General features: G+C 44.1%; 2 protein-coding genes across 11 annotated transcripts in view; both read left to right on the top strand.

The window, feature by feature from the left end:
* LOC135974373 (uncharacterized) overlaps positions 1-26,335 on the top strand; it is a 56,906-nt gene that overhangs the window by 851 nt on the left and 29,720 nt on the right. The window lies entirely within an intron of this gene.
* Positions 304-7,170, top strand: LOC101934553 (testis-specific serine/threonine-protein kinase 6-like). The gene has a single exon (XM_065562020.1). It carries the CDS (start codon positions 572-574, stop codon positions 1,403-1,405), a length of 834 nt encoding a protein of 277 aa, XP_065418092.1. The 5' UTR covers positions 304-571; the 3' UTR covers positions 1,406-7,170.

Raw genomic sequence — 26,335 nt, 5'->3', positions numbered from 1 at the left:
GCTAAGGATGAGTTATTGGATTCTGTAGCAAACTGCAGCTATGGACTTGTGCAACAATGGGGCCCTGGACAGCATGCTCGTCCTTTCTCGTCCCTCCATTGTGCTGGGACTGAACTGTGTGTGTGTGTGTGTGTTTCTCCCCAGGTGTGGGTTTTTAATGTAATTTGTTGCTTTAAGTTAGAAACCTTTTGTTCCTAGACTTTCTAAATTAGAGATACATTTTTAAAAAGCAGGTGAAAATGCCTTTGTTATGGGCATACATTAAGAAGCCTGATTTTAATTGTCTGAGAATATGAAGTCTGATCTTAAATCTCTCACCTAAGCACTGTGGGACTCCTAGGTTCTCAAGAGGGGAGGGGAGAGCAATGGGGTTATATGACACCCCCGGTTACCAGTGGTATATGACACTCCTGGCACTTCACAATACCCAGTGCGCAGTGATGCATCTGGGGCAAGCAGCCAGTGGACATATGGGAATGAAGGTGTACCAGGTGCCAAGCGCAATGGGTTGAAGCCATCCGTCCCAAAAAGATAAACCTAGTCTTGTTAAGCTCTCAAAGGACCCTGCACCATGTCAGGGGGCTCCCAAGGGGAAAAGTTGCTGAGTAATCTGGGCTACAAGCTAGGCCGTACCCTGGGTGAGGGCAGTTACTCTAAGGTGAGGGTGGCCACCTCAGCCAAGTACAAGGGCCCGCTAGCTGTCAAGGTAGTGGATCGGCACCAGGCACCCCCCGACTTTGTACACAAGTTTCTGCCACGGGAGCTCTCCATCCTGCGGATGATCCGGCATCCTCACATTGTACGGATCTTTGAGTTCATCGAGGTCTGCAATGGGAAACTCTACATCGTGATGGAAGCAGCGTCCACGGATCTGCTCCAGCTGGTGCAGCGGCTGGGGAGACTACCTTGTGTCCCCGAGGCCCGGGACATCTTTGGACAGATCGTGGGTGCCGTGCGCTACCTGCATGACCGGAACCTGGTGCACCGGGACCTCAAGTGTGAGAACGTCTTGCTCACCTCTGATGGCCGCCAGGCAAAGCTCACTGACTTTGGCTTTAGCAAAGAGGCACGTGGCTACCCAGACCTGAGCACTACCTACTGCGGATCAGCTGCCTATGCCTCCCCCGAGGTGCTGCTGGGCATTCCCTACGACGCCAAGAAGTACGACATATGGAGCTTGGGCGTGGTGCTGTATGTGATGGTGACTGGCTGCATGCCCTTTGACGACACCCACGTCCTCAGCATGCCCCGCCGCCAGAAGAAGGGGGTTCTCTACCCTGATGGTCTTCCTCCTCTGCCTGAGCCCTGCAAAACCCTCATCGCCCAGCTGCTCCAGTTCAGCCCAGCCTCCCGGCCTGGGGTGGGACAGGTGGCCAAGAACTGCTGGCTGAAAGGGGATGTCTAAAAAGCAGCAGCTTTTCCACTCTAGTACCACATGGTCCGGCTGAGACACTAACTGTGCAGAGCTCCAGCAAGAGCGGTTTTGATCATGTGGACCAGTTGGCTGGAGATTTACGAAAAAACTGACCACATGAAGCTGCTGAGGGTAATTAACTGAGCAACAGCCATGTGGTGTTGCTGACAAGGAGGGATTTAAATGGATAGCAATCACACCGAGTTGTCAGCTGTGGATGGACTCTGAGCACATGGAGCATTGAAGTGCTGCCTGCTACATGTGTGTAGTACAGCCCCTGGGCAGTATGTAGGAAACTGCACTCCTGCCAGCTAGCTGTCTTGGACATTTCAGCAGAGTCCATTGTGCTCAGAGATGCAGGTAGCTGGAAAGAGACACTATTTGCCTGCAACCTCCATGACTGTGCAATAAACTGTCTGTCCTTTGCTGCTGCCTCCCAGTGCTGGTCTCTGCTTCCTGCCCAGCCATCCAGGACAGGGTCCAGTATGAGTCACATTAGCATTTATGGAAGGAACACTGCAAGGAGTGTGTGGGTGGGTTCACCTTAACCCTTTTAACCCTTCTCCCTTCGGTCTAATTCTTATTCCATCTATGCTCTAATCTCCTTTCTTTTGGAACTAAAGCTGGATCTAAATAGCCTTCTGCTTTGGAGAGGTTCAAAACCAAACCTGGATCCCAAGCCAGATCTTTTGAATAGCCAGAATTGGAACTCTACATCCAAATTCCCTGAACTTTGGGTGTATCTGAAATCCAGATTTCACACTACGTTGGCTGTCCTCCCCATCCAGTAGCAGCCAAAGCTTGACTAGATAGGGCATAGGATTTGGCCTTGTCTTTTAATTTCCATGTTCAGAAATACTTAGATGACTTGAGTCCCAGTCCCATTCATGCACATGCTTAATTTTACACTGTGAAGTAGCCCCATTGAGCTCAACTCACATTGCTCAAGTGAAGTATGTAGTAAGTGTTTGCAGAATCATGGCTTCAGTTTAGAAGGGGAAGGGGGAAGGTATGTGTATGGGAGGAGTTTTTTTTTCTCTGCCTAAACCTCAAATTATCTGAATCCAGCCCTGCCCTGAATGTCAATCATTGGGGATGCAGAAAGATTAAGGACACAACCCAGTCCCACCCCAGCCAGAGCTGATTGGCTATTTGCTCCAAACCCTCCACCCTGTCCTTCTATCTAACTAATCCTCTCCTAACACAAACACCACCAAAAAGATTTAAACAACAAACTCAAACCAAACATTGTGGCACTACCATGGCTTTTGTCTTGTTCATTCTGGGTTGTGCTAGTACAGCTTTATCGGTATACCTGGTAAAACTTTCCCATGAGGCTTTATATCCTTTCCTCTGCCCATCTTGTCCATTTAGATTATAAACTCTTATTCTGTTTATACAGCACCTCGCACATTGAGGCACCATTCTCAGGTGGCTTCTAGGCACGACTATGATAAACATTAATACTAATAAATAATGATAAAGTCTGTGATGGGGAAAAAAACAGCCCTGCCCCAGCTCTCTCTCACTGGGAGAGAATTGTGGAAGGGTCACAGACCTGCACTGAGTCTCAAGCATTGAGTTACAGCCTGGGGAGAGAAAAATGGGGAAGTAGGTCATAGACTTGCCACTCATTTGCAAGAGGAGACACCCTCATTTTGGAACTACAAACTTGTTGAAAATACTTGTATTAAAGAAAGTCACAAGTAAAGAAGAAAAAGGATTAAAGTGAAGTGTTATAAAGATACAGTGACCAAATGTAAGCAAGAGATTGCTTGTAATCACATACCAGTGGAAAGAATGAGTAGCTATCAGGGAAAACAGAATAAACTTCAGTATAACACAGTGGGTCAATAAGGTACAAAGAATATTAAATCAGGTGGTTTGGCCACTGAGGTGTTCAAGTCAGCATGGTTGAAAAAAGGTAGCCAGATTGAATAATACAGGTTGATTTTAATCTCATCTCATGAGAAAGCTTTTCTAAGACCAAGTTACCCCATGCCTCACAGAGCCATTTGCCTAGAGTAGGGCCACAGAGGCCATGCCACTGCCTGCGCTAACAAGTGGCAGCAATCTGGAGGAAGCACAGAAGGGAATCATCTTAGTTTAATGATGAATGTCAAGGCAGTGCTCCGAAGGCTTACTGGCATAGAGCTGTGCAATAGCAGGGAGGCTGCTTCCAAGCACAGGTAGACAGGCACATGCTAGGTCTACTCTAGCTAGTGCACTAAAAATAGCAGAATGGCTGAGGGAGTCCCAGACCTCCTCCAAGTTTTATCCACGTAGTGGGTGGAGGCATCTCAGATTTGCTCCATCTCTCACTCGTCACTTATGGCTGGAGGAGAGATGAAGACACACAGACCTGCCGCAAGACTAATTAGCAGGGAAATACACGTGCCTTATGGATTAACTTTAAGGCAATGTTTACGCTGTCTGTCCCTCTACTGATGAAATATTTTGCTTTGTTTCATAAAGAGACATTTAAAATCTCACTTTTTTTTTTAAATCTTCCTTCAAATTTTTCATTTCTTGAGTGCAGCCTGGATATCTAGCAATGATTAAAAGGTTGCCATTTACTAAAGACTTTCAAGGTGACATGTAAAGAAAACTCTCTTCTTTCTTCTTGTTGCTGTTGCTTCTTGATAGTGTACAAAGAAACCTTGATTTTTTTCCAACTCTTTTTTATTTTTTCTGCTTCTTCTTAGCCTTAGAAATGTCAGGAAAGCAAGTCTTGTAACAGCTTTCTCAGCCCTCAGCTAAAGAGGCAGGGGGTTGGGGGGCAGTCTTCCACAAAGGGCCTGACCATCCAAATTCTTCTGGTTCCACTGACAATTAACAATTCTCTGGGCACATGCACCCACACTGCACCCACCCCTAATGAAATGCACAATTGGGGCCTACAGCTGAGATTTGCAAAGCTGCCTAAGAGATCTGGATGCCTGTTACCTATTAAGTCAATTCCTTACCAACTCAAGCTTAATTGAAATAAGGTACTCAGCCTTAGCCCAAAATAAGAGTGTCTACAGAAGGGGCTTGCACTGATTGAACTAAATCCATTTCTAAATCGATTTAGTAAAATTGGTCCAATTTTTCTGTATAGCCAAGGTCTAAGTGTTTGTAGGATTAGGCCCAAAATGAGTTTCATTCCCAAGTAGGAGCTTGAGTTAAATAGTTGTTAAAAGAATTCTAAATCCTGACCACTATGAAATCAATGGCAAAATTCTCATTGATTTGATTCTAGCCCCAAGCTATCTAGCTGCCTATATTTTTATTTTGATCTGAAATACATGGACTTGGGAGGTGGGCATCCCAGACCAGTGTTTTGAAGACCCTTGAAAACACCAGTCTAGGATGACACAATGCCCTTGGCTCATCAGGATTACACTAGCTACAGCCACCTAGGCCAGGGCATTGCTGTTGTGGAAGCCACATTGGGTAAGGACAACCTCAGGCTTGAGATCTGCCAAAAGACTATATGTCTGGGGCAGCTGGGGGCCTTCCTCTATCTGTGGGTGTTGGGGGAGGGAGATTAAGGTGACCAGATAGCAAGTGTGAAAAATCGGGACGGGGGTGGGGGTAATAGGAGCCTATATAAGAAAAAGACCCAAAAATCAGGACTGTCCCTATAAAATCGGGACATCTGGTCACCCTAAGGGAGATTAACAATACATTTACTCCCATTCGCCTATTAGTAATGCCCTGATAGGAAGAATTGCTCTCCTCACATCCTGTTCCAGAGCAGTGCACCAGCATGAGGACATCAGCACACTAGTGCCTGTGAGCAACAAGTACTAGGAAGTGTCAGACTTCCCCTGCCTTGCAGTTACCTATGAAAACACAGGGTGAGGCTGAGAAAGAGAGAGAGGGGTTGAAAACAAAATTCCCTGAGGTTTCTAGGATGTTTTTAGTAACATAAGAATCTAAAGTATGAGTTTTGAATTGACAGTGCCCAAAGTTTAGTACAAAAGGTGAGTAACTGAAATGTTTTGAACATTCCATGCATTTTTAGCATAATTTACCAAATACATCCCCAGTCCTGCAAACACTTACAGAGGTGCTTTACTTGGCTCATGTGAGTAGTCCCACTTAAATAGATGGCCTACTCCTGCTTAACGTTAGACCTCTCCTCTGTGGTACTTCTACCGTAACATTGGAGGGAGGATGTTTTGCCTTCTCGTTGTGAATTGGGCCAGAGGGATTGAAGGTGAAGTTTGCCCCGTGTGAAGAGCCTGCAGAAGATCCTATGCCCCACTTAAGCCTCTTAACATGAGTCTTCAGTTAAGTTTGATTCAGTGGGACTATTCACATGCTTAAAATTAAACTTGTGCTTTGATTGATCAAGGCCTGATAAAATTCACAGTCCCCATTTTTTAGGCCTCCAACAAGTCTTCCATGGAAAAGCAGATTTGGCATTTCTTATATTTCTAAGGCCTGGTCTACACTTAAAACATTGTAATGGCATAGCTGTGTCAGTTACAGGTGTGATTTTTTTTTTAACCAATGTAATTATGTCAGTAAAAACTGCAGTGTAAATACAGTTATACCAGTATAAATACACCATATACTGGTATCGTTTTTCTCCTTTCTGTACAGGAATAAGCTACATCAGTACAAGCACCTCCTTATCGGTATAATTGCACCTGCAGTATGGGGTTGTACTGGTGCAAAGTGGTACAACTTGTGGCTATATGTGACAGGGTACTGGGCCCTCTGTCACGCCAGAGAAACCTGAGCCTGATTGGCAAAGGCGAAACAGCTGCCAGCCTAATTAGCCCGGGCTGCATAAAAGCCTGGGAGGAAGGACTCCAGGGAGGCAGACAGAAAGGGGGAAGCCAGAGAGTGGAAGCTCTTCCTTCCTGCAGAGACTGAGAAGCCCCCAAGCTGTCTATAGTGAAAAGGCGGTGGGATTGCACTACAAATAAACTGCACCGGTGATTGCAGAGCCAGAAGGTCTCTGAGTGGTTTTTGGAGCAGAGCAGAGGCAGGACCAATGGGGCCCTGCTATGCCCTGTTACAGTATATAAGGCCTAAATACAAGACATGCAGAAAAAAAAATGTCTGTGGAACGCAGTGCTTTGTGTTTATGCTCTGTATTTCCCCCTGGAAACTGCACCAGCCCTTGGTTTCCAGGCGTAGGGCCTATTGGCCCAGTACAGCATAGTGTGGTCGGAAGCTGTTTACAGTGACTTGGAAAATATTTTAAAGCTCAGAGAGACAATCCCTTTTCTCTCTGTGTTAACTGAAAGAGTAAAGTTTCCAAAGGCTTCTCAAATGTTTCCCACTTTCACAGGCGTGGTCTGTACAGCTGGCAGTGCCTGCAGGCTTCCCCCATATTTATCCCATGACAGCCTTGCAACAGCAACACATAGGCTTGTGACCACAAGGCTCAATTATCATCATTCCTTCTTTGCGGGGTTTCTCTGTCACTAGCAGCTTGTTCAGAAGGCAGCATCATGCCAGCGTGCTGGCCTGAGGGAGGGCGTAGACATTCTGCCCACCCTGCATTCCATAAAGAGGCAGATGGACTGTAAGTTAGCACCATTGGTTTTTAAGGAAACACATTAGGTTTATCTCTCTCTCTCTTTTTTTTGTTCTGTTTTTGTTTTCTTTTCTTCTCGGTGATGGGTAAAGAAAACACATTCGGTTTATCTTTCTCTCTCTCTCTCTTTTTTTTTTCCTTCCTTTCTCTTTTCCGTAATGGCTAAAGGAGGCTTGAAAGAGTTTGTGGTTTGTTTATTAAAAGGTGCTGGCTTGTTTCTTACTTGTCTTTTTACCTTAGAAATATCTGGCGTTTCGTGGAAGACTTATTGGAGGTCTTAGAAATGCAGTCTGCGAGCTACCTCACGCCTTAATGTAAGGGGCAAGGAAGCATCAAACATTCAAAGACTTTTTCTCTCCCTTCCGTTCCTCAGTTGTTTAAGTTAACTACATGTTAACAAAGAATTCTAGATGATCAGCATAAATCATTTCATCCCAAAGTGCTTCATAAACTACATATTCAGCATGAACCGAGGGTAGTCTCCACTGGAGTGGAGGTCGGCAGCCTTGGCGTGCAGCACAGCCCTTTTCCTTTCTCTTCCTTCTCCTTCCATCATATGCAGGGTTTAGTGAAATAGAAAGACACAAGAAATGGTAGATGGGAAGGGAAGTGGCCTATGCAATCATAAAAGGAAAGGAGGTGTCCACAAGACAAACTCTGTTAAAACACGACTCAGACCAGAAAGAAACCAGGATGCAAGTTCAATAGTCTGCAGCTTGGCTGTGAGGCCTCGGCAAAACCCCATGACATCTTACTCGTTTTTATATAGTGCCATAGGTGGTGCCTGATAAGTTAAGCCATTATGCGCCAGGTGGGAGTTAAACATCACATGGCAGCGTAGAGCCCTATTCTGCTGCCCTTTCTCCCTGTGACTAGCCCTTATGCAAGAAGTCCTACTGAAGTCAATAAGACTAGTTTCAGGAGCTGTCGGAATGGGTAATTAGAATTTAACATGGGTTAGTGGCCCCCTATGTTCTCATGTGCAAGACTCTGTTTGAGCTACTTCTGAATGCATAATGGCTGTCATAGGCGCCGACTTACTTTTCCCCAGCGGTGCTCCACTCCTGCTCTTCCCGAAGGCCCCGCCTTCACTCCACCTCTTTCGGCCCCCACTCCGATCCCTCCCCGAGGTCCTGGCCCGCCCACTGCTCTCTGCCCTCCCCGAAGCCAGTCTCTGAGCTGCCTATCAATCAGCTATTTGGCAGTGGCACCTATCAATCAGCTGTCTGGCGGCATCCCCAATTAACTGATTGAGGGCACCACCAAACAGCTAATCAGCGATGCCACCGAACAGCTGTGGCTGGTGGGTGCCAAGCACCCACTAGTTTTTTTTCCATGGATGCTCCAGCCCCAGAGCACCCACGGAGTCGTGCCTATGATGACTGTTGCATTGTCCCCAGACACGGCAGCAGCAATATTTATTACTCTTAGGATACTTGCTGTAGAAAGGGGATATATAACCAAAATCTCTGCTAAAATATGGTAATTTCAGCAATGGTTTCTGCTGAAATCCACAAGATAGCACAGAGAGGGAACACATACACCCTTACTGTAAGTAGCGCATCCTGACTAATAAATCTGCAGCAGTGTCTATAGAACCATTGTTCCAGATGAATCAAGGTGTGAGTTGGGATGCTGTTGTTTTTGAAACATCATTACTGAGCTGCATAGAATTGTCTTAGAAGCCATTTTACTGCATTCTAGATTTTGCTGCATGTTGTGTTTAGAGCAGTGATACTCACGAGTGGCAAGTGGCTCTTTGCAGCACATGATATTAAAACATTGGTTAATAATTAAATCACACAATCCAAGTTACTTACCAGTAAGGATGCTTTTACTATGTTATTCACCAATTGTAGTTGATAAAATAATTACACTTGGTCAGTCATTTTGCTGTGAGAATAATATATATAATAAACTTAATATTTCCCGTCATACTATTTAAATATGCATATATAGTACTATAGTAAATGAAACAAACAAATGAAACCCTTTTGGGTAAGGTTCATCGCTAATTTGGCTCCTGAACCACTGAGGTCTGAGTATCACTGATTTCCCGTAACAATATTTAAGAGTCTGGACATGAGCAGGAAAAACACATATATATGATTATGTTGCAAGTAACAGCTTGTTTGAGCTGAGCTTACCCAAAACTGCACAAGCAGGAGAGAGAGCATTTCAGCTCCTTCTGATTACACAAAAACTCCACTTTCATGAACACGATGTAGTTGAACATCACGTAGTCAGTAACAAACTGTCAGGGTGCTCGTCCTCCTTCAGGACATTTCACGTCTGCCACTATCTCAACTTCCACAAGCCTGATTTAGTTCCCACTGAAACCCAAAGGAGTGCAGCGATACCATGGGTAGGGGTACCATGCCTACCACACTATTGTAAATGCATTTGAGTCTAAAGTACATGGGAATATTCAGCTAATTAGATCGTACACTCCATTAAAGGAACATAAACCTCATTTTACAAAAGAGATGATGGCTTGGTTAACCATGGGTAAAGGTGGTTACCATAACACAGCAGGCACATTTCAAGGGAATTGTCAAGCTGGTGAACTCTCAGCACTGTTAAAACCTGCATCGCCATGAAATATCTGCAGCTTCTGTTCTGTTGTCTCCAATTGACCAATAAAAAGGTTTTAATAATATTAAAACTTTGATTTATCTCCATTTTAGGTAGAGCAGCTGTAGGGAAAGTCACCACTGTCCTTGAATTCTGTTGGTTGGTTGGAGCCACAGGCTGTTAGCAAAACAAGTTAAGCTAATATCAACTGCCACTGAAACAGAATAACTCTGTTTTGTTTCCCTTGTTGCTTCTTTGTGATGTTTAAAGAAAGGCATTTTTAAAGGTTTTATTTTTCTGCTTGTTTGTTACCTCAGAGATATCAAGGATGTCAAATTTGCTTGGCTTTTCATTATTGTTGTGGTTTTTGTTTGTTTTACTTAACAATGTCTTAGGGATCGCCTATGTTTTTTGCAAGCTCTCACTCTTAGGGTACATCTACACTACAGCGGGGAGTCGGTTTAAGATACGCAAATTCAGCTACGTGAATAGCGTAGCTGAATTCGACGTATTACAGCCGACTTACCCCGTTGTGAGGACGGCGGCAAAATCGACTTCTGCCGCTTTTTGTCGGCGGCGCTTACTACCACCTCCGCTGGTGGAGTTAGAGCGCCGATTCGGGGATCGATTGTCGCGTCCCGACGGGACGCGATAAATCGATCCCCGAGAGGTCGATTTCTACCCGCCGATTCAGGCGGGTAGTATAGACCAGACCTTAGATTGAAAGGACAGATGTGTTGAATCTTTAACAAAACATCTTTTCTCCAAATTGTTCATTAACTACTGGAGTTAAAAGGGTATTAAAAAACAAAGCAGAGGGGTTTTCTATGGTCAGCTAAAAATCCCTTCCCTTCCAAATTATTCAGCTTTCACTCTTATTTCTTGGAATGTCATAATTTCATAAATTCCAGGTAGACAAGATCTGAAATTCTAATGGAACAAATATTGTCTGTATTATATTTTATAGGGACCTGTGAAGCCTTCTCTATAAATTATAAAGAAGCAAAATTAAAGAGCAAAAACCCAAGATTTATTTTGTCTTTACGGGTCATTTTTAACGTGAGTGAAGAGTGGGAGTTTGGATAATCGAGAGGGCAGGAGCCAGTCAGCAGTGGGGTGGTCTTCCCCGCAACCAAGGGCTTGTCCTCCTCAGTCCTGGCCATGGGTCTCTGGTCTGCCCCACTCACTCACTCCTGTGACAGCAGGGCTGCAAAGGGTCCCTGTGCTACCGCAGGACTAGTGACAGCTGGGGAGGTGCGAGAACGAGGCTGTGGTCCTAGTGGGGCAAAGCAGAGACCCCTGGCCAGAACTCTGCTCTGCCCCACCAGGACGGCAGCCTTCCCTGCACCTTGCACATATTGGGTATCGTCAGCCCTGGAGCAGCACGGGAAGCCCTCTGCAGCTCCGCTATGTCTGTGACGGCAGTGGGGTTGCTGGCCCCATGGCCGCAGACTTCTCCTCACAGTCCTTACTGTAGTCTTTGCTCTATTATCTGAACCTCTGCATTATCTAACTCCCTTCCTTGACCCCCAGGAAGTGAGACATGACCTCTGCAGCATGTATATCTCATGAATCTCAAGCTGGGGGACAAGGAAGGGGGTTGGATATTGCAGAGGTTCGGATAATAGGGGTTTGGATCAACAGTAGTATACGTAAATAGAATTAGGGTTTTCAAAGGAGCAGAAGGGAATTTGGAATTGGGCACCTAACTTCTTTAGGCTCCGTTGAAAATTCTGTCCCCCCATTGCAGAGCAGACCAATGGGCCAGCTAGGCCAACAGCTTGGAGGTGAAGGGATGGAGAAGAAAGAAAATGAATGAGACCCTTGAATTAGCCTATTTCAAGGCTGCAGATTGTCGCTGGCTCTTGCATTGCTGAGATCACTGGAAGAATGAAGAACACAGATAAGTCACTGAGAGCAATGATTATAATGGAAAAAGGGAACTGTCCCCAATGTGATGAGTGAGTCTTTGTGAAGAGGCAGCTTGTAAAAGACTTCAGGTGATGAGTGACTGGTCGATTTTTTTGCTAAGAGGGAGATTGTGTGCTCACAGCATAGCTCCTGCAACGTGTATTTATTTTATATGAAGGAGGATTTTGGTGTAACTTGTATCAGACACAAAGTCTTCATTTGTAAATATGGGCCTGATTATGTCCCCATCCACGTCAGTGGTGAAAGATCAGGGCCTATGTGCATTTACTGCCTGTGTTTCATTCATGATCAGATCTACAATCACTTCCACAGCATACCAGGTCGTTTTATTTCCCCCCCGGTGTGCTGTTAGGATGAAGAACCAGTTTTTCAGAGAAGTTACAGGTTCTCTCTTCGCTTCAGGCTTGGCTTCCTTTGAAACTCTCCTCCCTCCCTCTTTGGTTCGGTTTGCTGTGTACTCCGATGACTGCTTCACACACTGTTAAAGGAGCACTCTCTTTTTAATACTTCCAACTAAATTAAAACAAAACCCTACTGGAACAATGTAGCAATCCACCCATCTCCTAATAATAATACCGATGATGATAGTCACAAACTCTACTTTACATTTATTTAGCAGCTTCCATTTGAGTATCTTGATGTATCAGACAAACATAATACACCTGTGAGGTAGGTAGGTATTATCCATGTTTAAAAGACGAGGGGGAAAATGAGGGAACAAGGTGATTAAGTAATTTGCTAAAGGTCATACAGGAAATCTGTGGCACAGTCTGGAATAAAATGTAGCTCTCTTTCCTGTGCCTTAATCACAAAACCAACCCCCATCTTTAATACCAGATTCTGCACAACTGAAGGGGCATCATGCCATTGATTTAAGCAGGGTTATCTGAGGATCTCAAAGAATGTTATGAACATGCATTAAGTAAGCTCAAAAACACACAACAGCATGGAAGGTATCTACTGGCACAGGGTCATGGATGTGTGAGGTCTTCTATTTTGTCCAGTTTCTTTACTTTTGCAGCATCATTAGGAGACATCAGCATCTCATTAGCTCCACACCTTGCTTGTCATCAGTTTTAATAGGACTTGGGCCACTAAAATATGGAATTAAGGGATAGGAATACAACAGCAAGGGCAGTCAACAACCCCATCACTGAGTCAGGAAAAAATTCACAAACAGCCAAATACAAAGCTAAATGGCACTTTGGGCCTGAGCGTGAACCCAGCCTGTGATTTCACAGGTGCAATTTTGCACTCACAAATTAGGTAATTAGACATGTAAATCAGAGGCTAGATTAAGGTCTTTGTCAACATCTGGCTCCTTAGGAATGTTACACTAGGCTTTCTTGCCCCAAGTTTCCCAATGCTGCATGAGGATCTGTGGGTCCTGAATATGGGCCTATAGGCTCTCAGGCCACTGCCACATCACTACTCAACGGCTCTACTAGTGACTGGAGAATTGGAAGCTCTATGATGACCCCTAATTTGGGCCCTGACCTGCTCCTGGCTTCTTCCCCTCAGCCTCATCTGATCCCTGAACCCTGTCGCCCTGGTTCCAACTGCCCCGGCTCCAACCCTAGGCTAGGACTCCTGGATTCCGACTCAGCACTGAACAATTTTCCAATTTTGCCAAAATTTAGGGGGAAATCAAAACAAAATATTTTATTTCAGGTCAGTTGGACTTAGATTAAAACATTTTGGTTTGTTGAACCAAATCAACATTTTTTGTTTCAGTTCAGTTTGGCTTTAATCAGCATGAGCTGCTGCAGTGCCTAACAGGAGACATAGTTCAGGAGCCCCATTTACCTGCTCTCCTCTATGGGCCATGTTCCCTAGCTTATCTCATGATGCACTGTGGTCTCCTCTCTGGTTCAACTTCTTCAGTGTATCATGGGAATCACATGACCATGATGCACATGGGAGATGTAGTCTGGCTGGGGAGCCCAGGGCATATGCCAGAATGGAGGCATTGGGCATTGAACTACAACTCCCATGAGGCACCAAGGCAGCTCAGGCAGATGCAGTTCAATGTCAAACTGAGCCAAAATGAATTGTTTGGACATCTCCAAATCAACATTTCTCAGAACTTTCCATTGGGGGCGGGGGGTGAAATCAATGTTTTGCCCCAATTCCAGATGAAAACAAGTTTAGAAGGATTGGGTTTTCCCTGGGACAGAAATGCTGATTTTCATCTTGCTCTAACTTTAAATCCTGTGCCATTTTCTCAGCAGGTCAACATGGTATGATCATTAAAGCACTAACAGCCCCCGCCCAAGGCTTTGTCTACACCCTTGCTACCCAGAATGGAATTGACGCAGTCGCTGGAAATTTTGGATAAAAAAGCCAACCATAGACAAGACCTTGGACATAATTATTCCAGAGAATCCTCTCCCAGGACCACAATTGCATAGGACTAGATTGTAGCATTTAGCATTCACATCCCTTCCCTGTGCACACAGAGGCACAATCCCTCCCCTTGCTGCCCCTAGGAAGGTGTGGGTTCCTACCACCCTCTACTCAGTCTGTGGCTACATGGCCCCATCTATCCTTATGTCTATTAAGCACTTGAATGCACCTAAAAGTTGACATTCAAAAGGTTAATTCCACCCACAGAAGTATCACTCATTTAAAGAGACAGTCTCTAAACATCATGAGAGTTTCCAGGACTGATCATTAAACCAATTCTGACAAGCAAAGGCTGATTCCCTTGCCAAAGTACAGGAGACCAGCGCTGCCCAGAGTGACTTCACAGGTTTTCCTCCTTGTGTATTCTAAACAGCAGTTGCCATGGCAGCAGGCACTCTCAGAGGATGTACACCTAAGTGCTTATTAGGCTCCAAGAACCATTTCCCAGATGAATCAAACCGCAATTACAGGCAAAAGAAGTTGCTAAGCCATCATTGTAGGAAAATTAGCAGTGGTCACAATTACCTATGGGGGGACATGAAGAGCTGGAAGAACATTTCTGGGTCCATTTCGAGTTCAGTTTTTCCCATTTAAAGCATTATCTCTCAACTTAAAAAAAAACAAAAAAAAAACAACCTCTGATAAGCAGTGTCTGGAATGAGGAGATATCAGATAAGCCGGACATCATTTAACTCTATATTTGACAAAGGAGCTTTCTTCCCTTTTCATTCCCATTCCAAGTAATTCCTTTCCTATTTACCCAGGTGCACGGTGTTTATTCGGCAGTCAGAAAGGCAAATTAACCTGCCAGATTGTGATGCCCTTAAATCACCGACCAGCCTGGCTACTGAGGTCTATAAAGCCCCTGGCCCTGCATCATGCTCTACTTGCCAGCATTTGGAACTCTGCAAATGCCAAGGCTTTCATTAAAAACATACAGTTTAAACAGCCACCTGCAATGCTTCCATGCAAGTAGCTCCACTGACGCCAATAGGACTAATTGCAGACGTTGGGATTACTCACATAAGCAAGAACGACATGTGTGAATAAGGATTAAAGGATAAGGGCATCAATTTGTAGCCCTTTTCCTTGGGAAGATGAGCCTTGAAAATACAAACCAATCACTGGAGCTGAAAGCTCACCATTCTGATTGTGCCTCAACATCACAAATTAGTCACAGTCCTGCCTAATAGTGCCCAAGGCTGGCCTTGGGGCCTTTGAAATTTACAACCACGGGCCGAGTCTGTTTTTGGAAAAAACCCAGATTCATTAGGGCGGCAGGGGGGATTCTTCCAATAGCACAAAGGCTACTGAAAATGTCTTCCAACTGTATATAGCTCAGTTGGCTTCTCTGCTGTGTAGCCAATGTGGGCTCTGGCTTCAAGGAGGAGCAACTCAATAAGGAGAGAGGCCGTGAGGATTGAGCACAAGAGAGTCCAGCATTCTGACTCTGACATTGACTCTATGGCATAGTTCCTGTTATTTAACCTTTCTGCCTTAGTTTCCTGTTCCTGTGAAATTAGATAATGATCACGGACCATTAGATGGGCCATTGTGATAATTACTTCATGTTTCTAAAGTGGTAGGTGTTATTAATAAGGACAGAGAGATAGGAGAGGACCACAGAGAGGTTATAGAATACATGGGGCAGCAAGATAAGAATGCGAGGAGCCAAAGGGCTCAGGAAACAGAAGATGGAAGGCCAAGTGCTAAAAGAGTAGAGGGAGAGAAGCTTATCTCGAGTGAGATGTGCAGTCAAGTGGCCTGATCTCAGGAATGAGGGCCAGGAAATGAGTTCTAATTCTGGTTCTGACACCAATTTTCTCGATGGCCTTGTACAAATCGTTTAACTTTTTTACCTCAGTTTCCTCATCTGAGGATAGGGATAACAGCACTTTTCCCAGAGGGGGGCTCTGAGGATGAGGCAGGTAAGTGAGGTTATAAAAGTGAAAAGTAACTTATGAGGGCTGAGTATTACTAGCAGTCATTCAGCAGATGGAGAAACACATTCCAATCTGAATCTCAGGACACAATACAAACACACCAGGCCCTGTGCCCAGCTGCCTGGCTGGCTTTGTTCTAGAGCAGACTCCTAGTAAGTTTCAATTACCTCCCTATTCAAAGAATATCATGAAGCAGGCAAAACAGCAGGAAGGTGCATTGTATAAGAGCACACAAGTGCCAAAACAAAACTAATCAGCTAAATCTAACCAGCCAAGTAGTAGATCTAATCTAATCAGATTTGATAGCAAAACTGTAGTCAGGTGAATTTAATGAGCTGTGTGTTGCTACACCACCACCTACAGTAGTATTTTGGACGTCTAATGGTCAGCTGAGTGAAGATGATTGGAATGTGGCTGATTAGCCAATTGGACTTTTTTGATGGTTTCAGAGTAGCAGCCGTGTTAGTCTATATCCGCAAAAAGAACAGGAGTACTTGTGGCACCTTAGAGACTAACAAATTTATTAGAGCATAAGCTTTCGTGGGCTACAGCCCAGCATCCAAAGAAGTGGGCTGTAGCCCACGAAAGCTTATGCTCTAATAAATTTGTCAGTCTCTAAGGTGCCACAAGTACTCCTGTTCTTTTTACTTTTTTGATGGTGTCACAACTGTGTGCCAACTCCCACCAGTACACAGCTTTCACACACTTGTGACATCAAAAATGCAAGCTGCACAACTGAGAGAGGAAGAGATTGATTAGTCAGATGACTGTTATACTCAAAGAGACAAGGTACGTGAGGTAATATCTTTTATTGGCCCAACTTCTGTTGATGAAAGGTACATGCTTTCAAGCTACACAGATCTCTTCTTCAGGTCTGGGCAAAGAAGCAGAGTCTGTTAAATGCTAAAAAACAAAGGACAGAGTTTAACTCCAATGGATAATCAACACTTTGGAGAAAGAATTTGTTTGCTAAATATTTGAGTAACATCGTTTCAGGTCAGGCGTGGGTAACAACAATTATCATTCCTGTGACCCACCACTCCATAAGACCCTCCAAAAAAAGGGAGGGGGCCATACTTGACATTCCTAATATTTCTAGGTTAACAAAACAAGCTGTAAGACACACTTTAAAAAATACTGCCTTTCAGGCCTTCTTTATATACCAAAAGCAGAACAAAAGAGTACACATCCATTTACTTTAAAAACCTTTACACATCACCTTTAAAAGCATCTGTCATTCATGTATTTGGCTCTCATGAATGCATGTGCTCAGATACTCCAGGAACTGCCAGCAAAGTAAAACCCTAAAATAAGCAGTATAACTAGGCTTGGGAAAATTCAATTTTTATATATTTTTGATTTGATTACTTTTAGTAATCCACTAAATAACAGTGACTACGATATAATTACGTTCAATATCTTCCGGGGAGGAACTGGACCAGACCCTGGCACTGTGACACTAAAATTTACTATTCATAATAGTAAGGATTAAAGAAACAGCCAAGATTTTGGAAAGGATATAAAATCCACATATTTTGGAGCCAAAGACAACTCCTAATTAACTGGGGTCAGGAAGAAATTTTCCTTGTGGGCAGGTTATTCCATAGCTAGCTTCTTCAGGATTTTTGCACCTTCCTCTGAAACAATCAGTGCTGGTCACTGTAGATGACATGATCTTGGACTAGATGGGCGACTGATATGGCAATTCCTATGTTCCTAAAGTGGGATTTTTTTTAAAAAGAGGCTAATCAAAAAAGACCCTGCAGTCATTAGTAAATACGTTAAAATTCTTAGACTCAGCATGGAGGTTATTTAAGCAACCACAATAGAGCCAATAGAAGCTGTGCATACTTCTAAAAAAAGAAAAAGAGAGAGGGGGTGTGTGTATGGGAGGGGACGCATATGATTAAGTGGCAAAGTTCAAGAATTTGCTTGTGCAACATGTGTTTTTCAGGAAATGAAAATCCAGCCCAAGTAAAGCGAATAGAAAGGTGCATACACTATGGCTGGTAAAATCTAACATGGAAATTAGAGGGAATTAGAAAAGCAAAGATATAAAGAAATAAAAATAAATAATATATTCCTTACATATATCTCAAGCACAAAGTCTACAACAGAATTGGTGGGTCTGTTACATTATCAAGGATCATGGATCAAGATACCTACCTCAGATATTCCATACAGGTTATAAAAATGAGGCACTATCAAAGACTGAGGTGTCAAAAGAGGAGGTGCAAGTACAAATGGGTAAACTAGGGTCCTTTCAGATGATTTCAGTAGGAGTTGGACAAGATCCTAAGTACCTTATCCAAGGTGACAAGGGAAGTTTGTGGTGCAGTCAGAAGATCTCAGGTCTCCTGACTCCCAGTCCTGTGCTTTCATTTTGGCATTCAGTCTGCGCCAAGACAATTATGTCAGGTCTCTCTAAAATACGTTTAGAAATAAATGTAGAATAACATCATATAGAATTAATCTCACCAGGAAAGGCAGCATGCAACAATTAGAGTCAATCCTGCAAATAGACTCATAGACTCTAAGGTCAGAAGGGACCATTATGATCATCTAGTCTGACCTCCCACATGATGCGGGCCTCAAAAGCTGACCCACCCACTCCTGGAAGAATTCTCTCCCTTGACTCAGCTGTTGAAGTCCCCAAATCATGATTTAGAGACTTCAAATCGCTGAGAATCCTCCAGCCAGCGACCCCTGCCCCATGCTGCGGAGGAAGGCAAAAAACCTCCAGGGCCTCTGCCAATCTACCCTGGAGGAAAATTCCTTCCCGACCCCAAATATGGCGATCGGCTGAACCACGAGCATGCGGGCAAGATTCTCTAGCCAGACCCTCTGGAAAAAGTTCTCTGTAGTAACTTTTAATATCCCATCATTGACCATTGTTGCTAATTACCAGCGATGGCACGTTATTGACCTATTGTCTAAAATCACTTTATCCCATCAAACCATCCCCTCCATAAACTTATCAAGCTTAATCTTAAAACCAGAGAGGTCTTTTGCCCCCACTGTTTCCCTCGGAAGGCTGTTCCAAAACTTCACCCCTCTGATGGTTAGAAACCTTCGTCTAATTTCAAGCCTAAACTTCCCGACGGCCAGTTTATATCCATTCATTCTCGTGTCCACATTAGTACGGAGCTGAAATAATTCCTCTCCTTCCCTGGTATTTATCCCTCTGATATATTTAAAGAGAGCAATCATATCCTCCCTCAGCCTTCTTTTGGTTAAGGTAAACAAACCAAGCTCCTTGAGTCTCCTTTCATACGACAGATTTTCCATTCCTCGGATCATCCTAGTGGCCCTTCTCTGTACCCGTTCCAGTTTGATTTCATCCTTTTTAAACATGGGAGACCAGAACTGCACACAGTACTCCAAATGAGGTCTCACCAGTGCCTTGTATAACGAAACCAGCACCTCCTTATCCCTACTAGAAATACCTCGCCTAATGCATCTCAAGACCGCATTAGCTTTTTTCATGGCCACGTCACATTGCCGACTCATAGTCAACCTGCTATCAACCAGGACTCCGAGGTCCTTCTCCTCTTCCGTTACCAAATCTTGATGTTTACATTGCAAGTGCCTCCAGAGCGGGATGGTCTCTCTTTTTCATTTTGTATGGGGCAGAGCACATCACCAGTACTTAAATAAATAAATAATCACATTGAAATCCTCTGGGTTACTGGGTGAGTAGGGGAACTAGGCCAATTCATTGTATTATTTAAGAAAGACAGATTGTGTCTTTATAACAAGCAGTTAGAGAAGTGTAGGTCAATTCCCCAATAGGGAAAACAATTAATTGAAGGGCTGAATTTGATCCTTAGTTTCAAAGAATCAAATTAAAGTAGATACCCCATTTTTAGGCAATATACATAAGCCACACATCATGATTCCTGCACTGTTAGGAAAACGCTTAAAACAGAGTCACCAACCTACCATAGCATTCCACAAGGAAACACTGATATTCCACAATAGTCAAAAAGGTCAAATTTCCTTACCAGGATCCATATTCAGATTCAGACTGCCGGAATAGTACAGGGTGTTCAATAGCATATATTTGAATAGTCTCTTAACTCTCCCTCTCATGAGAGTTGCCACTGACTCTACGTTGTTGCAGAGACAGTTTCAACATGGAGATGTTAGGATAAGAGTGGATTTATTTTCTATGAAAAACCCACCAAATGCAATACAAGATCTGTGTATCTGTGAGCCTGGTGTCTGTTTAGCTAGTGCTAAAATAATTCATTGTGGCCATTCACAATGAGGTTGAATATTATTTGTAACAGTTTTAATCTCAGAAAAAATAAATTCTATAAATCGCAGGTACACGCTAATGGACTAACTGGAAAAAAAAACCCACCTCATTTAGAGTCTGCACATGCATTATCCAGCTAATTAGAAGTCACGTTCTGTAAGTCTCTACTTTAACCACTTTTATGAGCATTACATTTTGCCATCCACGCTGTTTTTTTAAAAGGAGAAAACCAATACTCCAAAATAGTCTCATCATTAAGTTTCATAAAAGAATCAGATATGACTAAGGATAACATCTACAGTTACACTAATGAAGATTTAAAAATATATATATGTAAAAGCTATTCATTTTCATGCTTCAGGCTCTAAATTGATCAACAGGTGTGGGCAGGAAGAAATTTCCCCTTGATATAATATTGCAAAATTACAGTGGTCACTATTTAGAAGTCAATATTTGTCAGTAGAGAAAATGTGGCTGATACAGTTTTCTTTACCAAGGGACAGATTGTGGAGTTCTTACTGAAGCTCACGGGTAGGGTGACCAGATGGCAAGGGTGAAAAATCAGGACGGGGGTGGGGGATAATTGGCACCTATATAAGACAAAGCCCCAAATATTGGGACTGTCCCTATAAAATCGGGACATCTGGTCATCCTACTCATGGGCATTAGATTTACATGAGTCAGTGCTCATCTGCACGAAAAAAGGCCCCACAATCTACCCCTAAAGAGAGGGAATAGTTGTGCTATCTATAGGGTGTTTTTGAAATGACTAGCTCTTGGCAAGAACAAACAGCATCATACTAGAGTGGTTCCTTCTTTTCTTTGGGAGATATTGGTGCCCATCTACCCAAAAGACTCCAAATCTGACTTTAAAAAACACTTACCCAGAATTTCCACACTGCAGTCGCAAAGTGCACGTTCTAACAATGTTTATTTTTTTTAAAAAATGAAAGGCCTGAAGTACCTACAACAACATAAAACTTGGAACACTAAAAACTTAAAGAAGATCTCGGTTCCAATATGCAAGGCAGGGCTGAATTTTCACTGTGTGATTAGGTAATGGTGTATGCCCTGTGAATAAGAGATGAGGAGTGCCATCTACAGTATATAATTAGACTGCACTTCGCTTGCATGCTCCAGTCCTCCTGAATGCTTTATCACATAATTCATTGAATTTATACTTCCTAACCCCTGACCTTCTGAATTGAAAAGTGACATCTTGATTTTCCATATCTAATCCTTCTTTACTTAAGGTACGTCTCCTTTCTGTAGGTTTGCTCTCCTTAACAGAGAAATAAATGTTCTCTTTCCTTTGGTGTTCTATAAAAATCACCAAGGCGTGCCTGTTTCTTGAAGGGACACTCTCTAGCTTTTGTAGTGCTAATTTTACCTGCTCTGTAAATAACTAAAATGTTAATCCTGCCGTCCTTATTCATGCACTCATTACTTGGGCAAAACCCCTGTTGAATCATTTAAATCAATTGGTTATTTTGCCTGAGGTTCAGATTGTGGCGCTCTTACTGCTGTACCACCATTGGTTTCAGTAGGAGTACTTGTGTGGGTGTTCACCAGTGAGAGTAAGGGCCCTGTGACAGGGCATCATCCTGCTCCTGCCTCTCTTCTAGACACCAACTGCTCGAAGACCTTCTGCTAGTTCAACACCATGTGCAATCGTGTCTCCCCCCACACCCTCCTTAACAAACTTGGGCAGCCCTGTATGTACAAACACACAACCCTTAGCTCTCTCAGCTGAGGACAGGGGAGATAGAAGATATCTCTCTCCCCACCCAGAGATCTCTCCTGGCTCTGACTCTCAAAAAGCAAGCCAGTCAGTCCAGTTCAGTCCCCGCCCCTGAGCACTTCTGTGACTTTTCCATTTTCTGGGCTAATTAGTCTTTGGGGCTCTCCTCTGCCCAGCCCAATCTATCAATTAGGCACAGCTTTGCCTCTCAGGTTTACTCTAGGACAACTTACATGGTGATCCAGTGATCAGAGCTCTGGTACAGTGGCTGTTGCCCAGTGCTCTGTCATAAGCCCTAAGAACACTTGGTCCTAAGTTAGAAAAACAGGACTTGGCCCATTACGTCCAATTCTGATCCACAGCAGAGCTGTTTCTAACCACGTCTAATGCTGTCTGTATTTAATGTTTTCTACTGATTTATATAGGCAGTACTATCTTGCTGTATTCCCTGCATCCCATCTTTATTGCCATATGACTTTAATTTTCTTCTTGATAAATCCTTCCATTGGGATCTACTTCTCTGTATTGGGCACTTTTACCAGCATCACAATTTCCTTCTACCCAGCAGATAATTTCCCATCCTATTATATTTATGTCTGAATTTCACAGCAAACCTGTTTGCTGAGAAAATAACAGACTTTCGGGGGAGATATTTCTTATATTTTGTGTATGCCTGAAACAGTTGTGCCTAGTTACTAAAAAACCCACTGATAAAATGATACAATATCCCTTGTGATTTATACATCTTTGAATGAGCTTTACAGAAGGCTACTGCTTCTCTTGCTAACTCTGAATTGTATAGTTCATCATCAAATACAGTCCTCTGCTCCAATGTTTATAACATACAGCAAGAAAGAGACCTGTGAATCACATTTAATCTGTCCTTATCTATTTGATTTACAAGGCCCTCAAATATTTGCTTTCTTACAATACCATAATGGAAGATTCCTCACTGTCTATATTTTCTTTCACTGGCTATTATACAATTGAAAACAAGCCTGTTCTAGCCACTCTTTCATCTAAAAGAGATTTCCCCACGTTCCTCTTACTGCTCTGTGCTCATTTTTCTGTTGTTCAAGTTTCTAAAGGATGTAAAGAGTAAGAAAGATTTGAGAGCATTAAAGAGCACCAGAACTTCTGTTTAAGTTTGTTTTTCTTTCCTTAAATCTAAAAGTCTGTCTGTCAGCAGCACAAGTGAACCATTTATAGGAGATACTGGCATTAAAGACCTATTGTGCTGCATGTGCACAGTATTAATCAGATAGCCAGAGACTTTTCATTCTGTTAGTGTGCAAGACATCGAAAACTACTGTGGTCTTGGCTGATGCTATTATGAGCCTGGAGCAGTGGTACAAAGTAATGCATTTTGGTTACTTTTTCCTTGTAGGGAAAATGGATGTGGTCTCCAGAGTTGGAGACCTCTTTTCACCACATGCCATCTTCCTGAAGTATTGTTTAACATAGTAATAAAGAATGAGCAACTTAAGGCTACAATAAACTGCTCCTTTTCCATTCTGCACAGGTGAACACAGATGTTAGCGGTACTGCTGGGAATGGATCACTACAAAGCAGTTTGTACTGCACATTACATAGCAATTGCACATGAGGAATAAATTTTATTAAAGTGAATGTTTAAAATTATATATACACAAGTTAAAAGGGAAGGTACTGTACATCTGGGGTCAGGCTGGATTACAGGTGTCAGTTGCAAGGGTGAAGAGATACATACATATCACATAACCAGCATAGACCCAGATTGGGGTGCAAGAGTTTTTCAAGTGTCAGTGGATAAGTGGGCTCGGCTACGTCACCCACAGAATGTATAAGGAGTCCAAGTCAGCATCGGTGTAGCGGATAAGTACATGGGTGGGGTGCATCACTTGGTCCGTCAGGGAAGGAAGTGGATTATTTCCCTGGTCGGCGGTCTCAGTTACTTAGTGTGGTATTGGCGGTGTCCTGTGATGTGTTCCATATAAATGTCTCTGGACCACCTGATGATGTTGGACACCATGAGCTGTCTCATGAGCCAGGCGTAGCGTCGACCAACTCCGCACACTCTCAGAACCGGCTCGTTGTGGGGATCCCACAAGCCCAGGGCTCCCACGATCAGGGCGTGTATCTGGACCTCGTAGCCCTGGGCTCTCAGGGTCTCGGCCAGCGGGGCGTACTTTGACTCCTTCCGTGCTTGGGCCTCGTGGAAGGCCGGTGACCTGTTTTCAAAAGGCACCATGACGTCTACCAGGAGGACCTTCTTTTTTTCTGCGTCCATTACGACGATGTCGGGTCGCAGTCGGCTGTCTGTCCCGGGGATGGTGGAGTCGAGGGTGATCTTCCCCAGGGACGGCGGGATGGCTTTCACTAGCCAGTTCTGGATGGCATTGTGGCGGTGCCGCCAGGCTCCGGAGTGCTGCTTGCATCCACACAGGTTTCGTTTGCGTAGCCACACTTCCTGCAGCGCTTGTCCCGGTTGCCATGGCAGATGGCTCCGTTGAGGGGAATGCAGTTGAGTCGGGCCCTGTGGACAAACCGCCAGTCGGCGAACCTGGTGAAGCTGCCCCCGGGGAGGAAGTGGTTACTGGCGTCCAACTTGCTGGACACCTTGAACACCTTGCCTTGGTCCAGCTTCTGCTTGAGGTTCTCAGCATAGTGGCAGCGGATGGCATCTTTCTGGGACCTTTCCAGCATAGCTCTGGCGGTCGGGGTGACGATGGTGTGGTCTGGAGTCTTTACGCGTGGCACCAATATTCCCAGCTCCCCGTGCTCCTTGCACCACTTCCAGCAGCAGCTGATCCTCTTACCCAGGCGTCTCAAGGCGTATTACACGGGCATTTCATCCTGTGTCTGGAGAGGTGGGACCCTTTGCAGCTGCATGTTTGCCAGCACTGTCTGAACCTGCCTGGAAGGACACTGGTAACTGAGGATGATGTGGTTTCAGACCTGCTTCATCTCAGGCTTTTGCCCTGAGATTCACACATTCGGAGGATTTCTCTGGTAAGCCTCAGAAAGATCCCTCCGCAAGTGATGAAGTGAGCCTGAACAGAACACTGGAGAAACAGAGAAATGGGTCTTGCCCAGGCATTTCCACAATCACCTGGATTCTCTTCAAGAGGATGAAAGTTCTAAATATTTTATGCCCTTTTTAAAAATCAAACAACAGCAGCATAGGAATTTTCATTCCAGATCAGACCGATTTATACTGGCAGAGCCTTCCCACATCTATTGAATACCACCACACTCTCTACCCCTGAGACAGCTGTGATCCTCTGCATACACAATATGGCTTGTTCTTAAAACATATAAAGCTACACTTGATTGTCTTTTGCCCATAATGGAGATTTAGGCATTGTTTTAAACATGCGGTCCCTCTCTTCACACACTATCTGTATGCATGCCTCAGCTGGTAGTATCTGCTGACTGATCCTCTTGCTTTCCTTAACAGATTAGCTATTCCTCACATCAGTGCAGATTTCAATGGTTATGTAGGGCCTTCTGCATGTTGGGTGATGAGACGTTATAAACACAGACTTGTTTACGTCATTTAAGTGGATGTCATATCTTCCGTGTCTGGATATTTTGCAATCACTGAAATCACATCCACTGACTGATATACACCTTACACGGTATCTCACCTCATGTTTAAACTAGGGTGACCAGATGTCCCGACGTTATAGGGACAGTCCCGATTTTTGGGTCTTTTTCTTATATAGGCTCCTATTACCCCCCACACCCTGTCCCGATTTTTCGCATTTGCTGTCTGGTCACCCTAGTTTAAACCAACCTCTAAGTAATGGGGGTTAGGAGGAAATTTTCCCTGTGGTCAAGTTATCCCACAGCTGCCTACTGCAAACATTTTTGTCCTTTTTTCATTGAAGGCACCTGGTGCTGGCCACTGGCAAAGAGATGAATCACTGGTCTGGTCAAGTAAGGCAATTCCAATGTTCCACTAGAGCAGATGGGACTCTAGGGTGCTTTATACACTGCATGCTGATGTGTAATTTTTGGCCCATCTTTTCTACCTACGCATTTTTTATTCTACAGGGGAGGTTACAACACCCAATGCTTTTGCTTCTGTCCTACACGAGTTACTTAACTTGAATACATTTGCTGCATTAAATCCCAAATTCTGTTTCCACAGGCCACCGAAGTACCAGGACTGTGCAGCTCTCCAGGAAAAAATGGGGAGAAATCTTCTCTGCAGGCCACAAGGCTGCTCCTCTTACAACAGGCTCAGGCCTGGAGCAGGTCTTGGGACAATAGCAGCCCGCTCATGGGGCCTATAGCCAGAGGATCTCCACAGTGGCACATTCAGAGGCCCCATATTCTACACCCTAACTCCTGGCACAGTCGCTGGTTTTGGGTGTGTCTACGCTGCAATTACACTACCCGCGACTGACCTGTGCCAGCTGACTCGGGTACACAGGGCTCAAGATAAAGGGCTGTTTACCTGGGGTGTAGACATTCGGGCTCGGGCTGGAGCCCAGGTTCTAAGACCCTGCAAGGTGGGAGGGTCCCAGCCAAACATCTG

Source organism: Chrysemys picta, chromosome 11 (assembly GCF_011386835.1).
Source record: "Chrysemys picta bellii isolate R12L10 chromosome 11, ASM1138683v2, whole genome shotgun sequence".
Lineage (NCBI taxonomy): Eukaryota > Metazoa > Chordata > Testudines > Emydidae > Chrysemys > Chrysemys picta.
Note: the sequence above shows the minus strand (reverse complement) of the source record. Positions and strands in the feature narration are given on the sequence as shown.

What these genes read in the sequence shown, in the direction of transcription:
- LOC101934553 (XM_065562020.1), top strand. Translation starts at nt 572, where the DNA reads ATGTCAGGGGGCTCCCAAGGGGAAAAGTTGCTGAGTAATCTGGGCTAC.